This window comes from Nycticebus coucang, chromosome 1 (assembly GCF_027406575.1).
Source record: "Nycticebus coucang isolate mNycCou1 chromosome 1, mNycCou1.pri, whole genome shotgun sequence".
In the NCBI taxonomy this organism is placed as follows: Eukaryota; Metazoa; Chordata; class Mammalia; order Primates; family Lorisidae; genus Nycticebus; species Nycticebus coucang.
In genome coordinates this window covers 65,669,141-65,690,604 of record NC_069780.1, presented here as the reverse complement: position 1 = coordinate 65,690,604, position 21,464 = coordinate 65,669,141, and the positions used below count along the sequence as shown (strand labels likewise).

The 21,464-nt window shown below is 42.6% G+C and overlaps 1 protein-coding gene and 1 pseudogene across 2 annotated transcripts in view; one reads left to right on the top strand and one right to left on the bottom strand.

Moving 5' to 3' along the window:
- The window catches only part of MGST2 (microsomal glutathione S-transferase 2), a 46,087-nt gene extending 27,790 nt beyond the window's left edge, over positions 1-18,297 (bottom strand). Inside the window, exons 1-2 of one of the 2 annotated variants that reach the window (XM_053581907.1) lie at positions 18,106-18,297; positions 8,040-8,139 (exon numbers count right to left, since the gene is read on the bottom strand). In XM_053581907.1, the coding sequence (XP_053437882.1) occupies positions 8,040-8,139; positions 18,106-18,163 (158 nt within the window). In that variant the 5' untranslated portion in view covers positions 18,164-18,297. The remainder of the gene's footprint in view (positions 1-8,039; positions 8,140-18,105) is intronic. The other variant, XM_053581900.1, reaches the window with a different exon arrangement.
- LOC128579763 (60S ribosomal protein L17-like) lies at positions 5,738-6,286 on the top strand (annotated as a pseudogene).
- Positions 18,298-21,464: the final 3,167 nt, after the last annotated feature.

Genomic DNA, 21,464 nt, shown 5'->3' with positions numbered 1-21,464 from the left:
TTAATGTAAATCATCCTTACTGGGAGACTTGGGAGCCGGTTTGTGAGCACAGAATGCCATAAATCCCAGGTCATCCACAACCCGAGGACTTCCTGTACTTGTGAAACATACAGGGATGTGTTTACTGTACAAAAGTTAGTGGCCCACACTACTGCAATTCTGTAGAGTTGCAGAATATTTGACAAATATTTGTGAATTTTCCTTCTGTCCATAGTTTTAAAGACATGCATTCAGGTCACTGGTTTTAATTTCTAAATTTCAGGATCAGAATTCAAAATGATTTTAAAAAGTTAGTGAAATGAAAAAGTAGTAAACTCAATAGAGTGATAGGATACTAATATTTCTAAAGAGTGCCAAGATTTATGGTGATTGGGTTTATAAGAACTGAATAATTCAGCATTAAGCTAATAGGATTATGGTCACAGGAACTAAGTAAGAAGCAATTCTCTCACACTCAGTGCTGATGAAACCATTGGTATACTACACTTACAGACTCCAGGGTTAGGAATAATATTAAAAAGTTTGGTCTAAAGAGAGCAACCAAAATTTCTAAATAGTTGAAAAAAGAGCTGAAGAATTGGTGCTCCCCAGCCAGACACAGAGGCTAAAACATGCTTAATAATGGTCTTCAAGTACATCAGAAGCAGCAAGGTCAGCAGCTGACCTTCTCTTCCAGTGAAGACAAAATCAGAGGAAATTTATATAAATTACAAGAAGATCAATTTATTACTTGGACCTACTTTTTAGATTTTATAAAAAGCCTTTAATCTAAAGGGGTCAAGGTACTCAAATTAGACAAGCTACAATTCTTAAGTTTAGCCAAAACATAAAGGAATTGCTCTTGGTGAAATTATAGTTGCTATTTTCATAATTTAAAGAAAATTTTTTCTGGCAAAGGACAGAAAAACTCTAGAGATAGTCATCCATAAGGGCTCTCCCTGCAGAAATGGAAGAGGAATTTGAATGGGGGTTTCTGTGAATGAACCCTGGGCTAATAACTGAGGAAGGGTGGACTTTGTAATAGTTCTGCTGGGCAAAGGAATACCCAACCTGAGATGATCTTCAAATGAGAAACAGTGAACCTTGAAGTGATAATGACACCTCAAGTTCCACTTAAAAATAGAATTAGAAAGAATTTTGGGGCTGGGCCTGGGTCCTCATACCTGTAATCTCAGTACTCTGGGAGGCTGAAGTGGGAGGAACTTGAGGTCAGTCTGAGACCAGCCTGAGCAACAGCAAGACCCCATCTCTACCAAAAATAGGAAAATTGGCTGGCATTGTGATGGGCACCTATAGTCCCTGCTACTGGGGAAGCTAAGGCACGAGGATTTGCTTAAGTCAAAAGTTTGAGGTTGCTATGAGCAAGGCTGATGCCACATCCTGGGCAAAGGAGTGAGACTCAGGAAGGAAGAGAGGTAGGGAGGGAGGAAACAAAGAAATTGTGGGCTTTATGGCCACACTGATAGCTAAAGTCACAGAAAAAAGGGGTATGGAAGAAGGTCACATCTCTGTGGTAGCCACTGGGAACTACAGCCTCAAGGCTGTGACATTCTACAACCTTGAGTGAAGGCTTTTGACAGAATCCAAACTTTACCGAACAAATGCTGGGATTTGTTTGGATTCAATTGAAGGGCTGTACTTGGGGATCTGGGGGGCCTCAAACTTTTGACTTAAGACCACAGGTGCCCCACTCCTGGAGGTGGAGGGGACTCAATGCTTCAGTCCAGAAAACTTAGAAAAGAAAGTACATTCCTGGCCAGGGGTGGTGCCTCACGCCTGTAATCTTAACACTCTGGGAGGCCAAGACAGGTGGATTGCTTAAGCTCAAGAGTTCAAGACCAACCTGAGCAAGAGTGAGACCCCACCTCCACTGAAAATAGAAAAACTAGCTGGGCATTGTGGTGGGCACCTTTAGTCCCAGCTACTCAGGTGGCTGAAGCAAGAGAATTGCTAGAGCCCAAGAATTTGAGGTTGCTGTGAGCTGTGATGCCATGGCACTCTACCATGGGCAATGGAGTGAGTTTGTTGAAAGAAAGAGAAAGAAAGAAAGGAAGGAAAAGAAGGAAGGAAAGAAAGAGAGAGAGAGAGAAAAAAGAAAGAAAAAAAGTACAGACATTCCTCCTCCAGGAATTTGCCAAGCTCACTGGAGCCTACCCTGGAAGCCAAGAACAGATAACCAAGCAAACTTTGGGATGAATTGACTATCCAAGAGAATTTTGCCCTAAATAGCTTAATTAGCAATGATTCTAATCTGGTTTGGCCAGATTCATCCTAAACCTTAGGCTAGTGCTGGGTAATATCCAAGAAGAAACTCAGAGGAGGGAGTAGGCCTTCCCATTCACCCTTCAGGGAGAAACCAGGGGTTACTGTGCCCCTCACATTATTTCATGGCTCCAAATTTCCATCCCATCATGATCAGGATTTCTGTTAATCAAATAAAGCAAAACATTTCTAAGAAATTGAGCGTGCATACCATACTTACTTTATAAATAGTAGTTTAAGAGACATATTTGAAAATGGTGTCCAGCTCTATTCCAAGGACAAGAGGAGTCCAGATATAGAAGAGGAGGATGAGAACAATAACTTCAAGGAAAATCATATTTGTGGAAACGATGAGAATGAAAATAGAACTAAGACGTGGCCCAGGAATTCAGCCTGCTGGACACTCAGCATTCCCCTAAAATTTCTCAGATCATGAAGGACCAAGTGGGAAGATGTGGAATCTCCTCCTGTGATGATTTTTATAAATAGTATGGTATCCCTCAAACTTCACACACAAATCACTGTCAAAATTTTAGCCTCTCCATGTACCACTTACTATTTTTCTATAAATCAACTTTTTTAAAACTTAAATTAATTTAAAACTTAAATTTTTAATATCATTACCATAGGGAAGAAAGAGTATCACTTTCCAAATAAAAGATAAGCATAAAAATAAATTCAATAAAAACAGAAAGCTGCTAGATTCTATTTAGATGCTATTGACAGATGAAGGCTCCAAGTGTGAGACCCTTTCTCTGCTGAACAGGGAGAAGGCTGTTCACACGGTGTCAAGAACATATTACAAGGACTTCCTCCTGCTAAACATAATTGAACCCATGCTTATTTCTTCTCACTCCTGAAGCCTCTCTAAAATGCTAGTAAAGGCATGGATAATAAATATAAGTCATCAAAACAAAGAGAATGGGAGCAGACAGTGAAAGAGTGACATTCACAAACTGCTGCAGGCTAGTATACAGAGGAACGGTTGAATTTGCAGAGGGGCTAAGGACCTGTAGAAGAAAGAACCAAGGAATGCTGAGACTGTCCTTACCCCAGAACTGTGAGAGGCTCAGGAATTGGGGCACCAGGTACCACAGAGCCCAAAGACTGGAATAGAAGAGTGGCTGAAAGAACACACGAGGAGGACTTACCAGTCCTCCGCCTTCCACCCCAGCTCTACCCCTACTCAGAAGATGGGGGACTTAGTGTCTGGTGAAACTGAACCAGAGGGTCTCCGGTGAACCCCAGGAACAGTAGATGGTAGAGGCAAAGCTGTTACTGAAAACAGGGAGAACCTGCATGGTGCATAGCAGAAAAACCTTTCTGCCTTTACCTACCACACTCGCCAAAGTCAGGCCTCTATACCTATCCCTGCATCTCTCTTCCTGAGCCCCGAAGAAGGTTTAAAGAGTTTTCTCTAGAGAAAAGGAAGATGACCTGCATCCCCAGAAGAAAGCTGCCTCCTGACCAACCACCCTTTCACGAAGCTGACCACTCACTTAGTAAGCCCAAGGCTTGCTGGGGGAGCTTCCAATTCACTCTCTCTTGTCTCTTTCTTAAATTTGCACGGCCAATTGAGAATCACCAGCTTTTGAGTAAAGCCTCCAAGATCTCCGTTGCTCAGATCTGGACCCTTGTCATTGTTTTGACTTCATCCTTGAAGATCCTTGCTGGACCCTTGTCATTGTTTTGACTTCATCCTAGAAAGCTCCAAGTTCAGTGCTTGGTTCTCTTTTCTTCCTTACCTACAACCACTCTCTTAAACATTTCCTCCAGTCTCGTGGTTTTAATTCATTTTCACGTGCCAGTGACTCCTGAATTTATATATTCAGCTCTGATCACTCTCCTAAAATGCAGATGTGTATATCCAGCTGCCAACTCTCTACCTCTTCTTGGAGTTATAAAAAACAACATATTAGTCAGTTTATGATGCAATCATAAACAATCCAAATAGCTTAGTATAGTAGATCATAATGCTTAAGGCCTTTCCCTAATGGTAGCATAAGTCATATCTCAGACACATGTCAAAACTGAACCTCCTGATTTTCTCCCCAAAATGACGACTCCTGCAGCCTTCTCCACCTCAGTTAATCACAACACCATCTTTTGGAATACTCAGGTCAAAAAACCCAAGAGTCATTCTTGACTCTTCTTGCATTCCACACTTATTAGACCAGGAAATTCTTGGGCTCTACCCTCAGAATATAGTCAGAATCTCCACTACTATCTCCCTGGCTTCAACCACTGTCATCGCACCTGGATTGTTGTAGCCTCCTAAAGGAATTTTCTGTCTCTACTAATGCTGCCATGCAGACAATTCTCAGCAAAGCAGAGAGCTATCCTTTTAGAATATAAGATCATATTACTCATTTGCCTAAAACCCTAAAAATAATGACTTTCTGTTTCACTTTGAGAAAAAGCCAAAGTCCCAAAGTGGCCCCTTTTTTAGACAGAGTCTCACTCTGTTGCCCTGGGTAGAGTGCCATGGCATCATCATAGCTCACAGCAACCTCAAACTCCTGACTCAAATGATCCTCTTGCCTCAGTCTGCCAAAGAGCTGGGACTACAGCTGCCCACCACCACTCCCTGCTGATTTTTCTATTTTTAGTAGAGATGGGGTCTCACTCTTGCTCAGGCTGGTCTCAAACTCCTGAGCTCAAGCAATCCACCTGCCTCAGCCTCCCAGAGTGCTGGGATTACAGGTGTGAGTCACTGCATTGGGCTCACAAAGTGGCCTCTAAGGCCCTACATGGTCCAGCCAGCCATCACCTCTGACCTGACCTCCTCTCACCCCTGCTAGCCCTCACCTCTTTGCTGACCCATTAGATATATTCCCACTTAAGGTCTTTGCCCTGACTATTCCCTGTGGTTTTGTCTACATTCTCACATGGCCAATACCTTCACTTTCTTCCAGCCTTTGCTCAAGTGCCACCTTCTCTTGGAGCCCACACTAACTACCCTACTTGATATCGCAACACCTCCCAACCTACCCCCAGCTACCCACCCTGGTTCCTCTTACAATGCTTTCCTTTTTCTTTTATTCTTAGCAATTATTACCTTCTAACATATTACTTTCTAATAACACTAGATGTTTATTATTTATTTTCTGTCTTTCTCCCTATCCGGTAACTCCAAGAGGCCAAGGGTTTTTGTCTGATTTGTTCACAAATATAGGCCAAACTTTACAACAATGCTCAGTATATAGAGGTGCTCACTAAATATTTACTAGCTAAATAATAGATACAAACAAAAGACAAAGGCCAAAATAGACAAACAAGAAGGAGCTAAAAAGAAACAGATGATACATTAAAATTATCATTAAATCTTCGATATAAGAGAATAAATTGCATCTATGAAACAAAGTGATGATTTAATAGCAACAACCAATAAAAACAGAAGCAAAGTAAATTCTTGGAAATTAAAATTATATCTGAGCTTCCTCTTCCCCTAAGCAGCCTGAGGTGATCTGTGAAAATGGTTCACTGTTCACTTGACCCAGAAAACCCCACAAAGTCATGCAAGTGGTTCAAATCTTCGTGTTCACTTTAAGAACACATGTGAAACTGGTTAGGCCATCAAGGGTATGTATATACGAAAAGCCACCAAGTATCTAAAGAATGTCTCTTTACAGAAACAGTGTGTACCATTCCCATGTTACAATGGTGGGGTTGGTATGTGTGCCCAGGCCAAACGGTGGTGTTGGATGTAGGGTTGGTGGCCCAAAAGGGGTGCTGAATTTTTCCTGCACCTGCTTAAAAATGCAGGGAGTAGTGCTGAAATTAAGGGTTTAGATGTAGATTCTCTGGTCATTGAGCATATCCAGGTGAACAAAGCACCCAAGATGCATCACCCAACTTACAGACTCATGGTCGCATTAACCCATTCATGAGCTCCCCCTGCCACATCTAGATGATCCTTACCGAGAAAGAACAAATTGTTCCCAAACCAGAAGAGGAGGTAGCACAGAAGAAAAAGATATCCCAGAAGAAACTGGAGGAACAAAAACTTATATTACAGGAATAATGCAACATAAAATAAATGCAAATAACAGTAAAAGGAAAAAATAAAATTATAACTGAAAAAAATTTTAAAACTCAAGTTAGAAATTCCTCAGAAAGAACAGAAATGTAAAATATGAAAATCTGAAGATAAATGGAAACTAGAGGATTAATTCAGAAGGTCAACATACAACTAAAAAATATTTTAAGAATGAAAGAATAGAGAAAATAAAGGAAAGGAAGTTGGGGAAAAAATAATATTAAGAAAATATTCTAAGACAGAAGGGCATGAACTTTCAGGCTGTGAAAAAGGTTTCCCTGGGTTCAGCACCATGAAGAAAAATGCTTGCAGCAAGCACAAAGCCATTCCCATCTCAGGATGCTGGGGTAGGGGCAGATCCAAAATACCAGAAATCAGAGAAGTAAAGAACATTTCAACAGCATCAATGGAAACTAAAAATTAATGGAACAATTTTTCCAAAATTCTGAGGCTAAGGATTTTTAACTTAGAAATATATGTGTAACCAAGCCAGGAGGAAGGTAGATTCAGACATGGAAAGTCTCAAAACCTTACTAACCATCCACCCTCTCTCAGGAAGTTTCTGGAGAGTGTGCACCACCAAAATAAGAGAGAAAGCTAATAAATAGGAAAACATGAGATCCAGGAAATAAGTGATCCAAATCAGGAGGTGTAAAAGAAATTTCCAGAATGGTGACAGGAAGTCTAGCAGTGCACCAAGACCAAAAAGCCCTGTCCAGACTGGAGCTGAAAGGTGGGGAACTCAGGCAGGAATGAGTCCAAGAAAAAAAAAAGCATTAATTTACCTTAATGAAGTGATAAAATGTAACTGGAAGAATGGGGTAAGGAAAAGAGGGAATGAAGGAGCAGGAAATTCTTTCTTCCATAAAAAGAAGTCAGTTGACAATACCTAAAATTGGCTGATCAATAAATAGCAGTGAAAAAAAAAATAAAAAATAAAAAAATAAATAGCAGTGAAAGCACAGTGTTTAGAAATATGGAAGTAAACACTCAAACTGGTAGTCAAAATGGAAGCCAATGGCTATCTGTGGGGATTGATGGCAGGTGAGGGGAGGTTAGGACAAGAAAGAGTTACATGTTGTCATCAGACTTATAATCCCACTTATTTTCAGATCATGTAAATGTATTCCTCTGATAAAAATAAATATTAATTTTAAGGCATTGGATATACTGGTGCCAAGCCAGTATTTTCCACTTGCTATAACCAAAAGGATTCAAAGATAATTGAAATGGGAATGACTTCTCATATGGTTCATGTTCTTTAAAATAAAGTCTGCACTTTAAAAGTATTGCCAGTACTACCAGTGGTAGTTATTCCACACTTTCACACCTGGGGAGAGGATAATACGAATCTACCTCTGTTCTGAAGTAGAGAAAGGAATAAAGATAGAAAATCCTAACATATCTAATCCAACTTGAGGCTGTTGCGCTGTCATGGGGCTGGAGGGGGCCTCTTGGACCAAGCTGTCATAGTAGGACATAGTAGTCTCTCCTAAGAGCTCAGCCTTTTCTGTAAATATAGCCTGCAGAATTTGTAGTAGATGTGGGTAAAGCCTCTACGCCCTGGACTCTTCAAGCTTCATGGACCATGAGAAAGTTCTTGGCTGTAAAGAGTGGTTTGTTATGACTGGATCTTGCAAATGAATCCAGGGTATTCTCCATACCTCTTCCCCCTAGTCAGGAATTGTGAATCTGTGGCAGGCACAGATCCCTGATGGGTACAAGAGGCAGTACTTACTGTGCACGAAATATTCTCTCAAACTCTAGTGACCCAGTGACTGCTGGAGGTGTAACTTTGTATTTTAATCTTGCTTTTCCAACATGCAAAGCAAAATAACCTGCAAGTAAAGGGGAATGTTCTGTTAAAGATGTGGCACATCATTAGTCATTAGTTAAATGCAAATTTAGGCACAATTAGATACCACTACATACCTATCAAAAAGCCTAAAATTAAAGAGACAAATCATACCAGCTGGGCCTAGTGGCTCAATGCCTATAATCCTAGGTATTATCACTCTGTGAGGCTGAGGCAGGTGGATCACTTGAGCTCAGGAGTTGGAGATCAACCTGAGCAAGAACAAGACCCTCATCTTACTAAAAATAAAAATTAACCAGGCATTGTGGCAAGCGTCTGTAGTCCCAACTACTTGGGAGACTGAGGCAAGAAGATAGCTTGAGCCTAAGCATCTGAGCTATGATTCTATGGTACTCTATGAGCTGTGAGCTATGATACCATGGTACTGTACCCAGCGTGACAGAGTGAGGCTCTGATACCACTGTGAGCTATGATACCATGGTACTCTACCCAGGATGACAGAGTGAGACTGTCTCAAAAAAAAAAAAAAAGAAGAAGAAGACAAATCAAACCAATTGAAAAAGACAGACAAACAAGGAAATAAGAAAAACTGGAACTTTCACACACTGCTGGTGGGGATGTAAAATGGTATAAGCACTTCAAAAATCAGTTTGGAAGGATTCTTTCAGTTAGACATATATCAACCACATGACTCAGTTTTTCCATGAAATGATATGTTCATACAAAGAGTTGTACACAAATGTTCCCAGCAGCTTTATTTGCAATAGCCCCAAAGTAGGAACAACTTTGTGATGGTTAATTTTACATGTCAACATGGCTAGGCTATGGTGCCTATTTATTTCATCAAATACCACCCTAGATGTTGCTGGGATGTGATTAACATATAAATTGGTAAACTCTGAGTAAAGCTAATTACCCTCCATAATGTGGCTGGGCCTCATCCAATCAGTGGAAGGCCTTTAAGAGTGAAGACTGAGATCCACTGTAGAGGAAGGAATTCTGCCCCCCGGGTCTGCAACATCACCTCTTTCCAGAATTTTCAGGCTGCCAACCTGTTCTGCAGATTTCAGACTAACCAGATTCCACAATCACACACACCAATAAATGTCTGTATGGGTCATGTGTGTGTTTTGTGTGTATATATGTCTGTGTCTGAGTGTGTGTGTTGCTTCTGATTTTTTGGAGAATCCTGATTCATATGAATGTTCATCGACGAGTGAGTGGGTAGGCTGGGCATGGTGACTCACGCCTATAAGCATTCTGGGAGGCTGAGATGGGCGGATTATTTCAGGAGTTGGAGACCAGCTTGAGCAAGAGTGAGACCCCATCTCTAAAAATAGTCGGGCATTGTGGTGGGCGCCTGTAGTCCCAGGTACTCCAGAGGCTGTGACCAGAGAATCACTTGAGCCCAGGAGTCTGAGGTTGCTGTGAGTTATGAAGCCACAGCAGTGTACCAAGGGCAACATAAACATAGTGAGACTCTGTCTCAAAAAACATTGAGTGGGTAAAGAAATTGTAATACATCACACAATGGGATGCTGCTCAACAGTACAAAAGGAATGAACTATTAAAACACAAAACAACAGGAATGAATCTCAAAATGATTATGCTGAGTGAAAGCCAGAATTTTAAAAAGAGTACCACTGTATGATTTCATTTCTATAAAATTCTCATAAAGAGAAATGAATTCATAGTGACATAAAGCAGATGAGTGGTTGCCTGAATATGAGAAGGAAGGTTGTGGGGGACCAGGGCCTGACTCAGTTTCCCTGTTATTAAATGGGCCGACTTTCTTCTCTCTCATTTGCTGTTTGGAAGTTGCATTAGATTATCGACCCTAATCCCCACACGGCCCTGTCTGAGGATCAGCTCTGTGGGCCCCTCTCACTCTCAATCCATACTTCCTCCTTCGTCAGTCTCTGAACATTCAGTAGTTCTTGCCTCCTGTCCTTATCTCCCCATGTTTCACCCCATAATTAACTCGTAGGGTCTATTATTTCCCTTCAGATTATTTCTTCCAGTGTTAGTTTCTTACCAGTTTTCAATACTATCCCCTGTCTCACATATTTTATTACTTCCATATCCATTTCCTACTCCCTAATGTTTTTAAAATGGCCTCCTTTTAAAATTTCATAGCAAGTTTGTAGTGTCAGCCTCTCTGTGTGTTAGAGTATTCGGGGCAATGCTTTCCTACCAACACAGGATACTACTTTCCCTCTGACAAAAAGTCAGTCAATATCGATCCTGGCTTAGCAAGGGCTCTCTAAGCAGGCCGCTTTCCTTCCACTGATCTCCTCTGCTCCAAATAAGCTGTTGTTGAGAATTTAAAAGCTGTAGCTGAGGCCGGGCATGGTGGCTCACGCCTGTAGTCCCAGCACTGTGGGAGGCCGAGGCAGGTGGATTGCCTGAGCTCAGAGGTTCGAGACCAGTATGAGCAGCAGTGAGCCAGAGTCAGACCCCGTCTCTACTAACATCAAAGAGCCGGACGTTGTGGTGGACGTCTGTAATCCCAGCTACTGGGGAGGCAATAGGAAAGAGCATCTCCAGAGGAAGAAGAAAATGAACAAAAAACAAGAGTACTTCAAACGAAGAAGAATGAACAAGCAAGCTGAAATTAAAAAATAAATAAATAAATAAAAATGTAAAAGCTGTAGCTGAATATCTATCTAAAGTGTTTAAATGCTTAGGACGGGAGTCTTTCTCATCCTAACTGCAGCCTGAGGGAGCAGAGTGAGGATAAAGACAGTGGGAGAACAGCATGTTTTCAGCACTGGGCTCCTTCCTTCTAGGGCAGCATAAATCTGGAGAGGCCAATGATTCAAGGGCCCAACTTGAGCCAAAAAAGGGAGTGAATCTATTAAGGAGGAATTGATTTATCTATTAACCCTAACCCGCTGTTACCATCACTTCTAACTTGCTTCATAGCCTTGGAGAAAACACTTGGCAAAGTCTTGTTTTTGCCTATGAAATGGAAACAATGAAAGATATTGAAAAGTGTAAGTGGTGGCACCCAGAGACAAGACCTGAGTGGAGATGTTCAGACCAAGTTTATTGGAAGGTGAGGGTCACCCGTGTGGGCAGTGCAAAGATGGTGTCTGAGCCCAGGGGCTGTTAGAGATCTCTTTTATATGAGGCTGTAGGGAGTGGGCAAATTCTACAGCCTGCCCAGAAAGTTAGGGTCCTTTGGCGTGACCTTTGGCAGTGGGGCTAGTCAGATCCTCTGTGTCTTTGTCTTAGGACAGAGAGGAGGAGGAGTTCATATAGGGATGTTAGGCCCCCCAGTGGATGGGTGCTCTTAGATTTATAAATTAACAATGACACAAGAGCCTAGAGCTCCAAAATGAAGCTGTGAACAAGTAAGAGCTTTGAAGGTATCGTCTTTCTCTAGGCTAATTGCACCTGGCAGGTTTTTGTGACACTAGCCAATGTGAGAAAAGAGCTTCAGTAAGTGGCAGAGAAGCTTTAATACCCCCACCCATTCAACCCAGCCTGAAGAAGGAAGACTCAACTAGGCTCAGCACTAACCCAAGGGGTAGAAACCTCCAGTTCCCTGAAACTGCCCTCTCTAACGTTAATAAAGGGCCACACATGAGAACTGTAGTAGGGGAAATATATTTAGGTGGTAACAACCAGCCATTGTGCCCCATTTGCTTTCCTATAATTGCTTATGTTAGCTAGGTAGTTAGGAATGGCTTTCCTAGGAAGGAGGACAGGCAGGGCTCAGGCCCATCTTGGTGCCACCCATCTTAATTCTGTCCCATGTGGTTGTTCACATCTGGAGAAGAGGAATTGAGATGGTTGTCTGCTGGGCCAAGGGTCCAACTCCCCTTGTTTCCCCCCTTCCTTCAAGAAACAAAGAAGGGAAAAGAGGCTGGGAAACGCAGGATAAGCCCTTGCTGACTCCTTGGGAACACATGCAGGCAGGGTAAGGTCATGCAGACCCCATTGCTGTTAAAAATATTTTTTGTTTAACTATTATTTTGCTTAACCAAGTAAACGCAAGTGCCATAAATCTGCTTCTGTGCGTGCCAGTCATAGAATCCAGCGGCTTGCTTGCTGCATCATCCAACCTACAAAACCTGTGCGTTAAAACTGGTCGAGGCTGCTTTCTACCTGTAAGGTGGGCAGCCGACTGGCGGATCGAAATAAAGGTTCCTTATTGGCATTTTAAAGATAATTTCTATGGTGGTCATTTTGCTCGCACCATAACGGAATCACCCTACCAATCTACCATCAGAACTTAGCCTGCCAAGAAGGACGTAGAAGATTCTGTAGCCTAACAACAGAAAGGTAACCAAGAACAGCCTTCAGGCTAATTAGCATGCAGCCCACCCCAGCTCTGTGGGTTCTCAGAGAGGCTCATGGGACGGCCACATGCCCTGTAAGATTCTAGTTCCAAGATGACCCTTGAACCATGAGGTAGGCCTGACCTAGGTAGTATAGAAGAGAACCACCAGCCATATCATTTACCTCCTTGCCTTTTCTTTGTCCTAACAATGGGAGCCCATTTTTCTGTCAATGGTGAACATATCCTGCTTTGTAAACTTTCTTATTCTGTAAATCTATCTCAATAAACTATGTTCCATGCTTGCCTTACTTTGGCGTGTCTGGTCAGTTTTTGACCAAGAGCACTCCAAAAACCAACATATCAGGGAACAGGCAACTGCCTTGAAACCAAGTTGTGTATAATATCCAAAGGTGTGCTTCCTATGGGCCTGCAGTCACTAAGGTGAGGCCCAGATTGCTATGCAAGCTGTTAATAGCTAATAAACCTTCCTTTCCTTGCTAAAACTTTAATTGCTCTTCTCAATTATTTCAGCAACTACCTTGAGCCATCACCATGCCTCTCTAAGACTTACTACTCAGGTGTCATATAGCTGATGATCATATTCTTTGCTGCTCCCATAGATAAATCGCCCTTGTCAAACCTAAGGCTAGCTTTGAGACATCTTCCAGACCCTGCCTTCTGGTAGACTGGCTCACTCACCCCAGCAGCCATACCAAGGAACTGATTCAACTGGTCTTGCAACCTGAGAACTGAATCAGCCCAAGAAGATAATATCTGCACCCTGACCCAATAAGTTCATCTCCAGCCAATCAGCAGATCCAATTCCCTAGTTCTTTGCCTGCCAAACTATCTTTAAAAATCCTTTCTCCCAAATTCTTGGAGAAATGGATTTGAGAACTTCCTTCTATCTCCTCACATGGCACCCGCGATATTAAACTCCCTCTGCTGTAACACCTATCTTAGTATATTGGCTTCCTCTAGAGTAGAAGGCAACAAACCTGGTAAGGCTGTAACACCCTTAGGTCAGGGAGCTCAGAGAGACCATGACAATCATTGGACCAACATGATAAGGATGGAAAAGCTATTTCACAGCTTTTTCTGGAGAGCTTCAATTTTATTTCCCTTTTTATGAGTTAATTAAAACCAATTGAGAACAATCTCCTTTTACTTCATCTGTCTTTCCTGTCTGCTTTCTCCTTAAAAACACTTGTGTGATAGGGAAAGTAATGGAGTCCCCTGAAGAAAACCAAAATATTTCATCCCCCACAACTTGCTGAATTAAATAACCAGCCACAAGGTCCTTTTGTTTCTCCCAAACCACAAGTCTAAGGCTGTTCTCTGTAACTTCAATGGTTCCCTTATCTACCTAGAAATTTGACCTCCAAAGACACACACAACTACCTTCCATCCACTCCCTGAAGTCCCATTACCTATGGAAAAAAAAAAAAAAAAAACAGGAATGCCACATCTGGATAGACTCCATCACAAGATGATTCCCGCTTTTCCAGCTCATTCAAATTCCAAAGAGAAAAAATAAATTTTAAAATTCCAAGGAGAATCATTTGCAAGTTAACATCTATTTCTTGGGTCTATTCATTGTCTCTAAAAATCATTTGCTACTCCTCAAAAGAATCCTCTACATTCCTTGCCTTACCCTTCCTCTGTGAAGCAGGTATATGAGATTCTGTATCCCGTTGGGTAACTGGCTAATCATTCTGTAAATCCCGTGTTCTATGCATGTTAAATGTTGTAAGCCTCTGGAGAAAGAAAAAAGTTTTATCTAGCCCCTTTAAATTATCAAGCCTAGAAAGGCATTTAAAATATAACAGCAGTATGTCTCAGTCTTCCTTGAGCTAATTAACTCTTGAAGTCCCTTTCCATGTGGACTAGCTGGACTTTGGACTGAGGTCAAGTTTCCATAAAATGTCTCACCCTATAGTTCAACAAGGTATAGCCGATCACTAACCAATGTTATTTCTACAAACCAATGAGAATTTCTGATGAACAACTCTTGTAATGTCCCCTTCTGATTTGTCCTCTTTTTCTGTAAAAACTTGAGTCTTAAATCAAACTGATTATAATAAAAATTAAATTAAAAAAAATTCAACATCAGCTCATTGCCTATAGCTCAGCAGCTAGGGCACCAGCCACATACATTGGAGCTGGTGGGTTCAAACCCAGCCCGGACCTGCCAAACAACAATGACAAACTACAACAAAAAAATAGCCAGGCATTGTGGTGGGCGCCTGTAGTCACAGCTACTTGGGAGGCTGAAGCAAGAGAATCGCTTAAGCCCAAGAGTTTGAGGTTGATGTGAGGTGTGACACCACGACACTCTACCCAGGACAACATAGTGAGACTGTCTCCAAAAAAAAAAAAAAAAATTCAACCTCTAAATCTCTCTTCCAAATTCTGCTCTATTTTATAACAGGTTACTAAAAGTGCTGTACTTTGATCTTGTTTATCTTTTGGGTAGAGTCCACCAAATCATGTTGTCTACAAAAAGTTGCATCTCCCCACTTAATAAATATATTTCTATCAATAAAAAACAAACCAAAAAAAAACCTTGAGTCTCTCTTTTGTCAAGGCAACTTCCAAGTGTCTGGGCTGCAGCGCTCAATATTTGCACTTGAATAAACACTCTTTGAACTAGATTCTGACCTTCTGATTATTTTAGGTTGACATTTTCCTTCTATTAATCAGCCTTTTGTCAGTCAATTGTTCAGCAAACTTTCAGAGGGTGAAGGGGAGTTTTCCCTTGGCACTGCACCCCCTACAATGCCCACACAGCCATGGCTGGGCTCCCTCACCATGTGGCTACCTCTCCAGCAGAAACTTCTCTCCAAGGAGGGAGATTAGAGCGGGAACTAACAGTGCTGAGCACCGACCCTGGTCCAAACATGGTGATGGGCATTTCCTGTTTAATCCTGTTTGATGGAGACATTGAAAGGCAGAGTATTCTGGCCACAGACAAGCAGCTAGGACATGGCTAGAACAGACTGATACAGGTCTGTCTGTCTTCAAAACCTGAGCTGCCTCAACCATGGCACACGTATCCCGATTCCATAAACAGGCTTTTGCAAAAGCAGCAAATTCTGGTTCTTAATGCCAGCTAAACAGTTCTATTTTCTCTTCTCTGTCTCTCTCCTCCCCCATCATTAAACATTTCCCGCCCACCACAAACCCTCATTCGCCCAGTCTGCGATCTTCTCTCCCCATCTGCACTCAACCTTGACATCCTGCCCCTGTGGTTCTGGCCCCAGTTCCCACATCCCCTGAACCAGCCAGCAAACAGCGCAGAGGAGAGAGCCTCTTGTCAGCTTGGGGACGGCTCCTGTGTTCTCTGCAGCGATGGCGGGAGGGCTGTGGACCCTGAAAGAGTTAATCCATCAAGATGGATCCTGACTGTGTCTACCTGGGCCTCTAGAATCCGCTAGACCGCTAGGTCACACACATACTCTGCGTTCAGGAAAATCCCCAGGCTAGCTTACCTTTGGGATTTTCGTAACTGTCTGTTCTTGTTTACCTCGCCTGAATCAGCCAATAGACTGTGACGTGCATCAAACAATCAGAACTCAGCAAGCATAAACCAATCGGAACTAAGCAAGTTTGCATCTTCATTTGCATAAGCCAATCTGAGTGGAAACCTGAACAGGCACCTTCTCCATTTTAGACAATCCCTTTCTTTGCTCTCTTGGAATGCACCTTTGTCTCCTTACCCCGGTTTGAAAACTGTTCACTAGATAATAAAGCATCATCAGCCTGCTTACCTCCTTCCCTGGAGAAGATTATTTCTCTTAATGGGAATGCTCAAAGTGGGCCCTCAAAACTCACAGCCCAGTTCAAATGACATTAGAAGTCTCTGAAAATCTTTTGCAGGGGCTTTGTTGACAAGATATATTCAGTTTTGGTAGCACCTCCGGGTCAAGTTGGTCCCTTTAGATTAGGTCCCTAAGTGCTTCTTTAATTGGGTGAAGGGACACTTCCCCTTTCTCCTGAAAGCCTGGTGAAAGATCAACTCAATTAATTAGATTAATAAGAGAAAGAGGCTTGCTTTTGATTTAAGAAGGTTAGATTAAATATATGTATTTACCGTGGGCACAGGGAGAATTACAGCGATTACTGTTAGGGGTCTAAACACTTCCCCCACCTTACCTCCCAAAACAAAAGGCCTACCCGGCCAGCCCAAGAGTTCCACCAGAAAGACCCTGGCCGGTTGAAACTTCCCAGCAACCTGTGGACTCTTCCTCCCCCTACACCCTATATAAAAACAAACCTCCAACCATCCTTACTGCAGCCGCCATCTTTGCCCAGGCAGGTCTCTGTCCCCTTTTATTAAACTTGAGCCGAAGCTCTCCTTTCTGGGTACACTGACCAATTATCCATTATCCCAGTGGGTACACACATTTTTATACCTCCTTTTAGATAAAGAATATGCATAATTCTGTTTAGGGGCAATACATGGTTGCTAGGAGGGAGGAATGGAAGGGGGTAACTGACTTAGAAATGATTCTTTTTGAAAATTAAATTAATTTTGAGAGATGGGTATTATATCTAAAATGATTTGGGTCAGGTTTGGTTGCATTCTTGATCTTCTTTCTTGCAATATCGTGAGATAACAGGGAAGGAGGGGGGAAGTCAATTGTTCTTTGGACAGTCCATCTGGTTATCCAGATAGAGGGAAAGCCTCTTCCAAGGTCTTGTTGATCTAGAAGGGCTTTTCATTCAGAATACTCTTTACACCAAGGAGTCATTTTGGGGTGAAATTTCCTAAGCTACTTCACAAATATTCTGCTCCACTCCACAAAAGACTGAACCAAACCACAAACCTTCATGTGTGTCTGAAGGTTAAAGATTTTCGTACATTCACAATACAGACTGTTAGGCGAGACACTGCGTGTGCATGAAAGCCCAAACTTGATCTTTAAGGGTTGTGCCCTCATGTTTCCGGCTATTAGCATTAACTTGCACATTCTACAGCTCAGCCCTATTTCCTGGTATGTGCACACTTGGAAAAATAAAGAGACAGGCATACTTGATAGGAAGTCTTGCTCACTTATGCTCAGATCCTTTTCCCCATCTAACATGGTAAGTAAGATAATAAGAATTGGGCAAATGTGACTCCCATGGGGAAAAGCCCTCTATTTAACAAGGCTGTCAGGATGCTGAATAATCCTAATGGGGAAATGTTTTAAAATTTAGAATTAGTTATTAATCTAAAGCTCATATTTCTGAAAGAGAACTTTTGTCAACCTGATAAGCCAGTTTATTTAAGAAAGCACATTAATTAAAGATCAGGGCTGAAAAATGACAACCAGGTTTCGAAGCAGAAACAATATTACCTTTGGAACACTCCTTATGAATGTTTATACTCCACTTCCCAGGTTAGCACACTTCTAATACTCATTTGAACTGTGCTGTGAGTTTTGATAGGGCAAAATCACTGAGCTCTAAGGGCCCAAACATCCCCATTGAAAGAAATAATCTCTGGAATGTTCCCATTCTCTGCTGGTCCCAGGGAAGGAGGTAAGTAGGCTGATGACCCCGAGCACAGGCAAGAGGAAGCACTTGCCAGAGCCACTGGCCAGAGGAAGCAGGAAACAAGTATAAAACCCAAACACTGGACTGAGCTCTCCCTCCCTCTCTCCCTACACACACACACACACACACACACACACACACACACTCCATGCCTCTTACTTTGCTGACAGGCAGAGAGAATAGAGACAGCAGCCAGCAGTATAGAATTCCCCGCCATCTTTCACAGGAACGTTCTGGTTCACAGAACTATTTGTAGAAAGCAGGAGATGATAAGAGGCACCTTTGACTTTGCAAAGCTGACCTTCCTTATCAAGGAAACAAAGTTGGGGAAGAAAAAAAAAGGCTGATTCAAGCGGCTGAGTGACCTTTGCTCCGGAACAGAAATCAAGAAGGCTGGCAGGTCTGTGGCTGCCAGTCACAAATCTTTATCCGGCCTGGGAGTTGTTTCCTGAGTTTGCTTTAAGTCTCTTCCTGCAGCCAGCCAGCAGGGCTGGAGCTCAGCCTGGAGACTGTCTTCCAGTAACAGCCCACAGTTAAACTACCCTCTCTGCCCATACATAGACTCCCCGGTCCCCTTTCATCCCCACACCCTCCCCTCCCCAGAACTTGCCAAAACCTTTCTCACTGCTGTGGAAAAGTGAGAAGGAAGCTCTTAGTTAATCCTACTGAAATTTTAAATGCGAATTTGAGTCAATTCTAACTTTATTCACCCAGTAAATGACAGACCCAGGATTGGAACCCCATCTAACAAATTCCAACTGTGGAATCCCCAGTAATCCCCAGCAATCCCTAGGACCATCCCACCTCACACTGTCACCTGATCTTAGTGACCACATGTTTTTACAAAAAAAAACAGGATACTGTGTTCTGTCAGGGAAGAGGGCTCTTGAAGAAGATGAAAGATGTAAACAGTAGTGCCCAGAGAAAAGGCTGCAGTGGAGATGTTTAGGCCAAATTTATTGAAAAGGGAGAGTGGGGGCGGCGCCTGTGGCTCAGTCAGTAAGGCGCCGGCCCCATATACCGAGGGTGGTGGGTTCAAACCCGGACCCGGCTGAACTGCAACCAAAAAAAAAAAGAAAAGAAAAGGGAGAGTGACTTGCCTGGGCAGTGCAAGGATGGAGTCTGAGCCCTGGGACAGTTGAAGACTTTTTTCATAATATAGGGCCTAGGAGGCCTGGCAAATTCTACAGTTTGCCTGGAAGGTTAGGGTTCTTTGGCAGTGTGAAATTCCTGGGGGGTGGGGCTAGTCTTAGGAGGAGAGAAGGAGGAGTAGGGGAAAGGGTTTGTGTGTGGCTGCATTAGGCTGTCCAACAGAAAGAAGTGGACTGATATTTCTGTTTCACTTCTAGTAGTAAACGCAGTGCCCATGGCCACCACACTTGCCCAGTGTAGTAAGTTCCTCAGCAAGCACACTAAGACCCTGATTCCACCCATTTGGGGAGGGGAGGGTATACATCTTACTGTTTGTTTTGTTTATTTTGAGGCATCTTTGGTGGGATGGAAGTTATGAGGCTTAGTAGAACTCCTGGAACCTGGTTTGAATTTAGAACTCATTTGCAATTCCCAGAGAAAGTGAGTAGGGTTGAATCTTAGGCCACCATTTCATTTGAGAAAGACTTTGTGAATCTTCCATTCCTATAGGGCATTTGATATGCTGAAGTGCTATTTTGGGTGATATTTGTCCCCCTTAGGATTATTACAGAACTAGGCCATCATTTGAGAAGGATTTACCTTCCAGCCCTAGGGGTCATTTGGGGCACCATCTGAGGTGCCATTTGGGGTGGCGTTTGTCCCCTTTGGATTCTCATTGGATAGGCTCTGGCATTTTTATGTCGGAAATCCCTTGAACTGTCTGTTAACTTATAAGTTTTGTTGCTCCATCTCAAAATCCCTGGGAAAACACTTTGAAAAGAGAATGGTGTTTGGCCATGGCATTTTATATTTTTGTGTTGGAATTCCCTGTATTGTTTGTGTTTGATTGTAAATTTTTGTACTACTTGTCTGGTGAGTTTTTTGTTTGTTTGTTTGTTTGAGACAGAGCCTCAAGCAGTCACCCTGGGTAGAGTGCTGTGGCATCACAGCTCACAGCAACCTACAACTCCTGGGCTCCAGCGATTCTCCTGCCTCTACCTCCCAAGCAGCTGGGATTACAGGCGCCCGCCACAACGCCCAGCTATTTTTTGGCTGCAGCTGTAATGTTGTTTGGCAGGCTTGGGCTGGATTTGAACCCACCAGCTCAGGTTGTATGTGCCTGGCGCCTCAGCTGCTTGAGCCACAGGCGCCCAGATGTCTGGTGAGTTTTTTATATTGTGATGTCACTTGTATTGAATGAGAAGAAAAGTGGTGGCTGCCTAATTTTGATTTGGACATGCATTCTGTTTGTTAGCCATTGGTCACTCTTCTTTTTGCCTAGCAATGTGCTGCTGTAAATATACTACCCCAAGTTTTACAATGACATACATACACAAGTACAGACCTTCAGTCTAACACATGGTCCCAATTCAGCAGAAAGTTGCTTGAGGACTGAGGTGCCCCTCCTCCAATAGATATAGAAGTATAAAATGGAGAGTGAATTTCAAACTTTCTCTTTGAAACCCTCTTGCCTGTTTTTATTTGTCCCACAGAAAATGGGATGCATCCAAGTGGAGTCATGAGATTGTCTTAATCAAAGATGGATCACAAAACTTCCTTAACCAAAGATGGGATTCAATGGGGTGGAGGTCGCAAGATCACCTTAACCAAAGAAACTGAAAATGGAATTGATCAGAACCTTTAAAAGCTCCATACTTCTGGGTGGTGCCTGTGGCTCAATGGGTAGGGCGCATGCCCCATATACTGAGGGTGGGAGGTTAGAACCTGGCCCCCGCTAAATTGCAACAAAAAAAATAGCCAGGCATTGTGGTGGGCGCCTGTAGTCCCAGCTACTCAGGAGGCTGAGGCCAAAGAATTGCCTAAGCCCAAAAGCTGTAGATTACTGTGAGCTGTGACGCCACAGCACTCTACCAAGGGCGATAAAGTGAGACTCTGTCTCAAAAAAAAAAAACTTTATACTTCTGCTTACAGGGAGGAAATTTGGACTTTGAAACCACAGTCCTCCATTTTTATGGCATTTTACTTTGCTGGCCAAGTCCTCAACCTTCTTGGCCAGCAAAGTAATAAACTTCTCTTTCTTTTTCCTCAGCCACTTGTCCTTATTCTTCTGATGCAGCTTTGTGGACAAGTGCCATGAGTTTAATAACAGGGGTGAGGGGAAACTTCCCCTTTCCCCCCAGAAATTCACTGAAAGATCAACCATGATTATGGCAGATTAATAACAGGAAGAGGTTTATTTGTCAGGCACACAGGGAGAATCAGAGTGATTACCCAATGTCCTAATGGGATCCAAGTATTTTTATACCTCCATTTAGAGGGGAGAGAGCAATGAGGAATATGGTAATTCTGTTAAGGGGCAATTAATGAAGGTTGCTAGGGAGGATGAGTGAATGGAGAAAACAGATTGACTCACAAATGATTCTCTT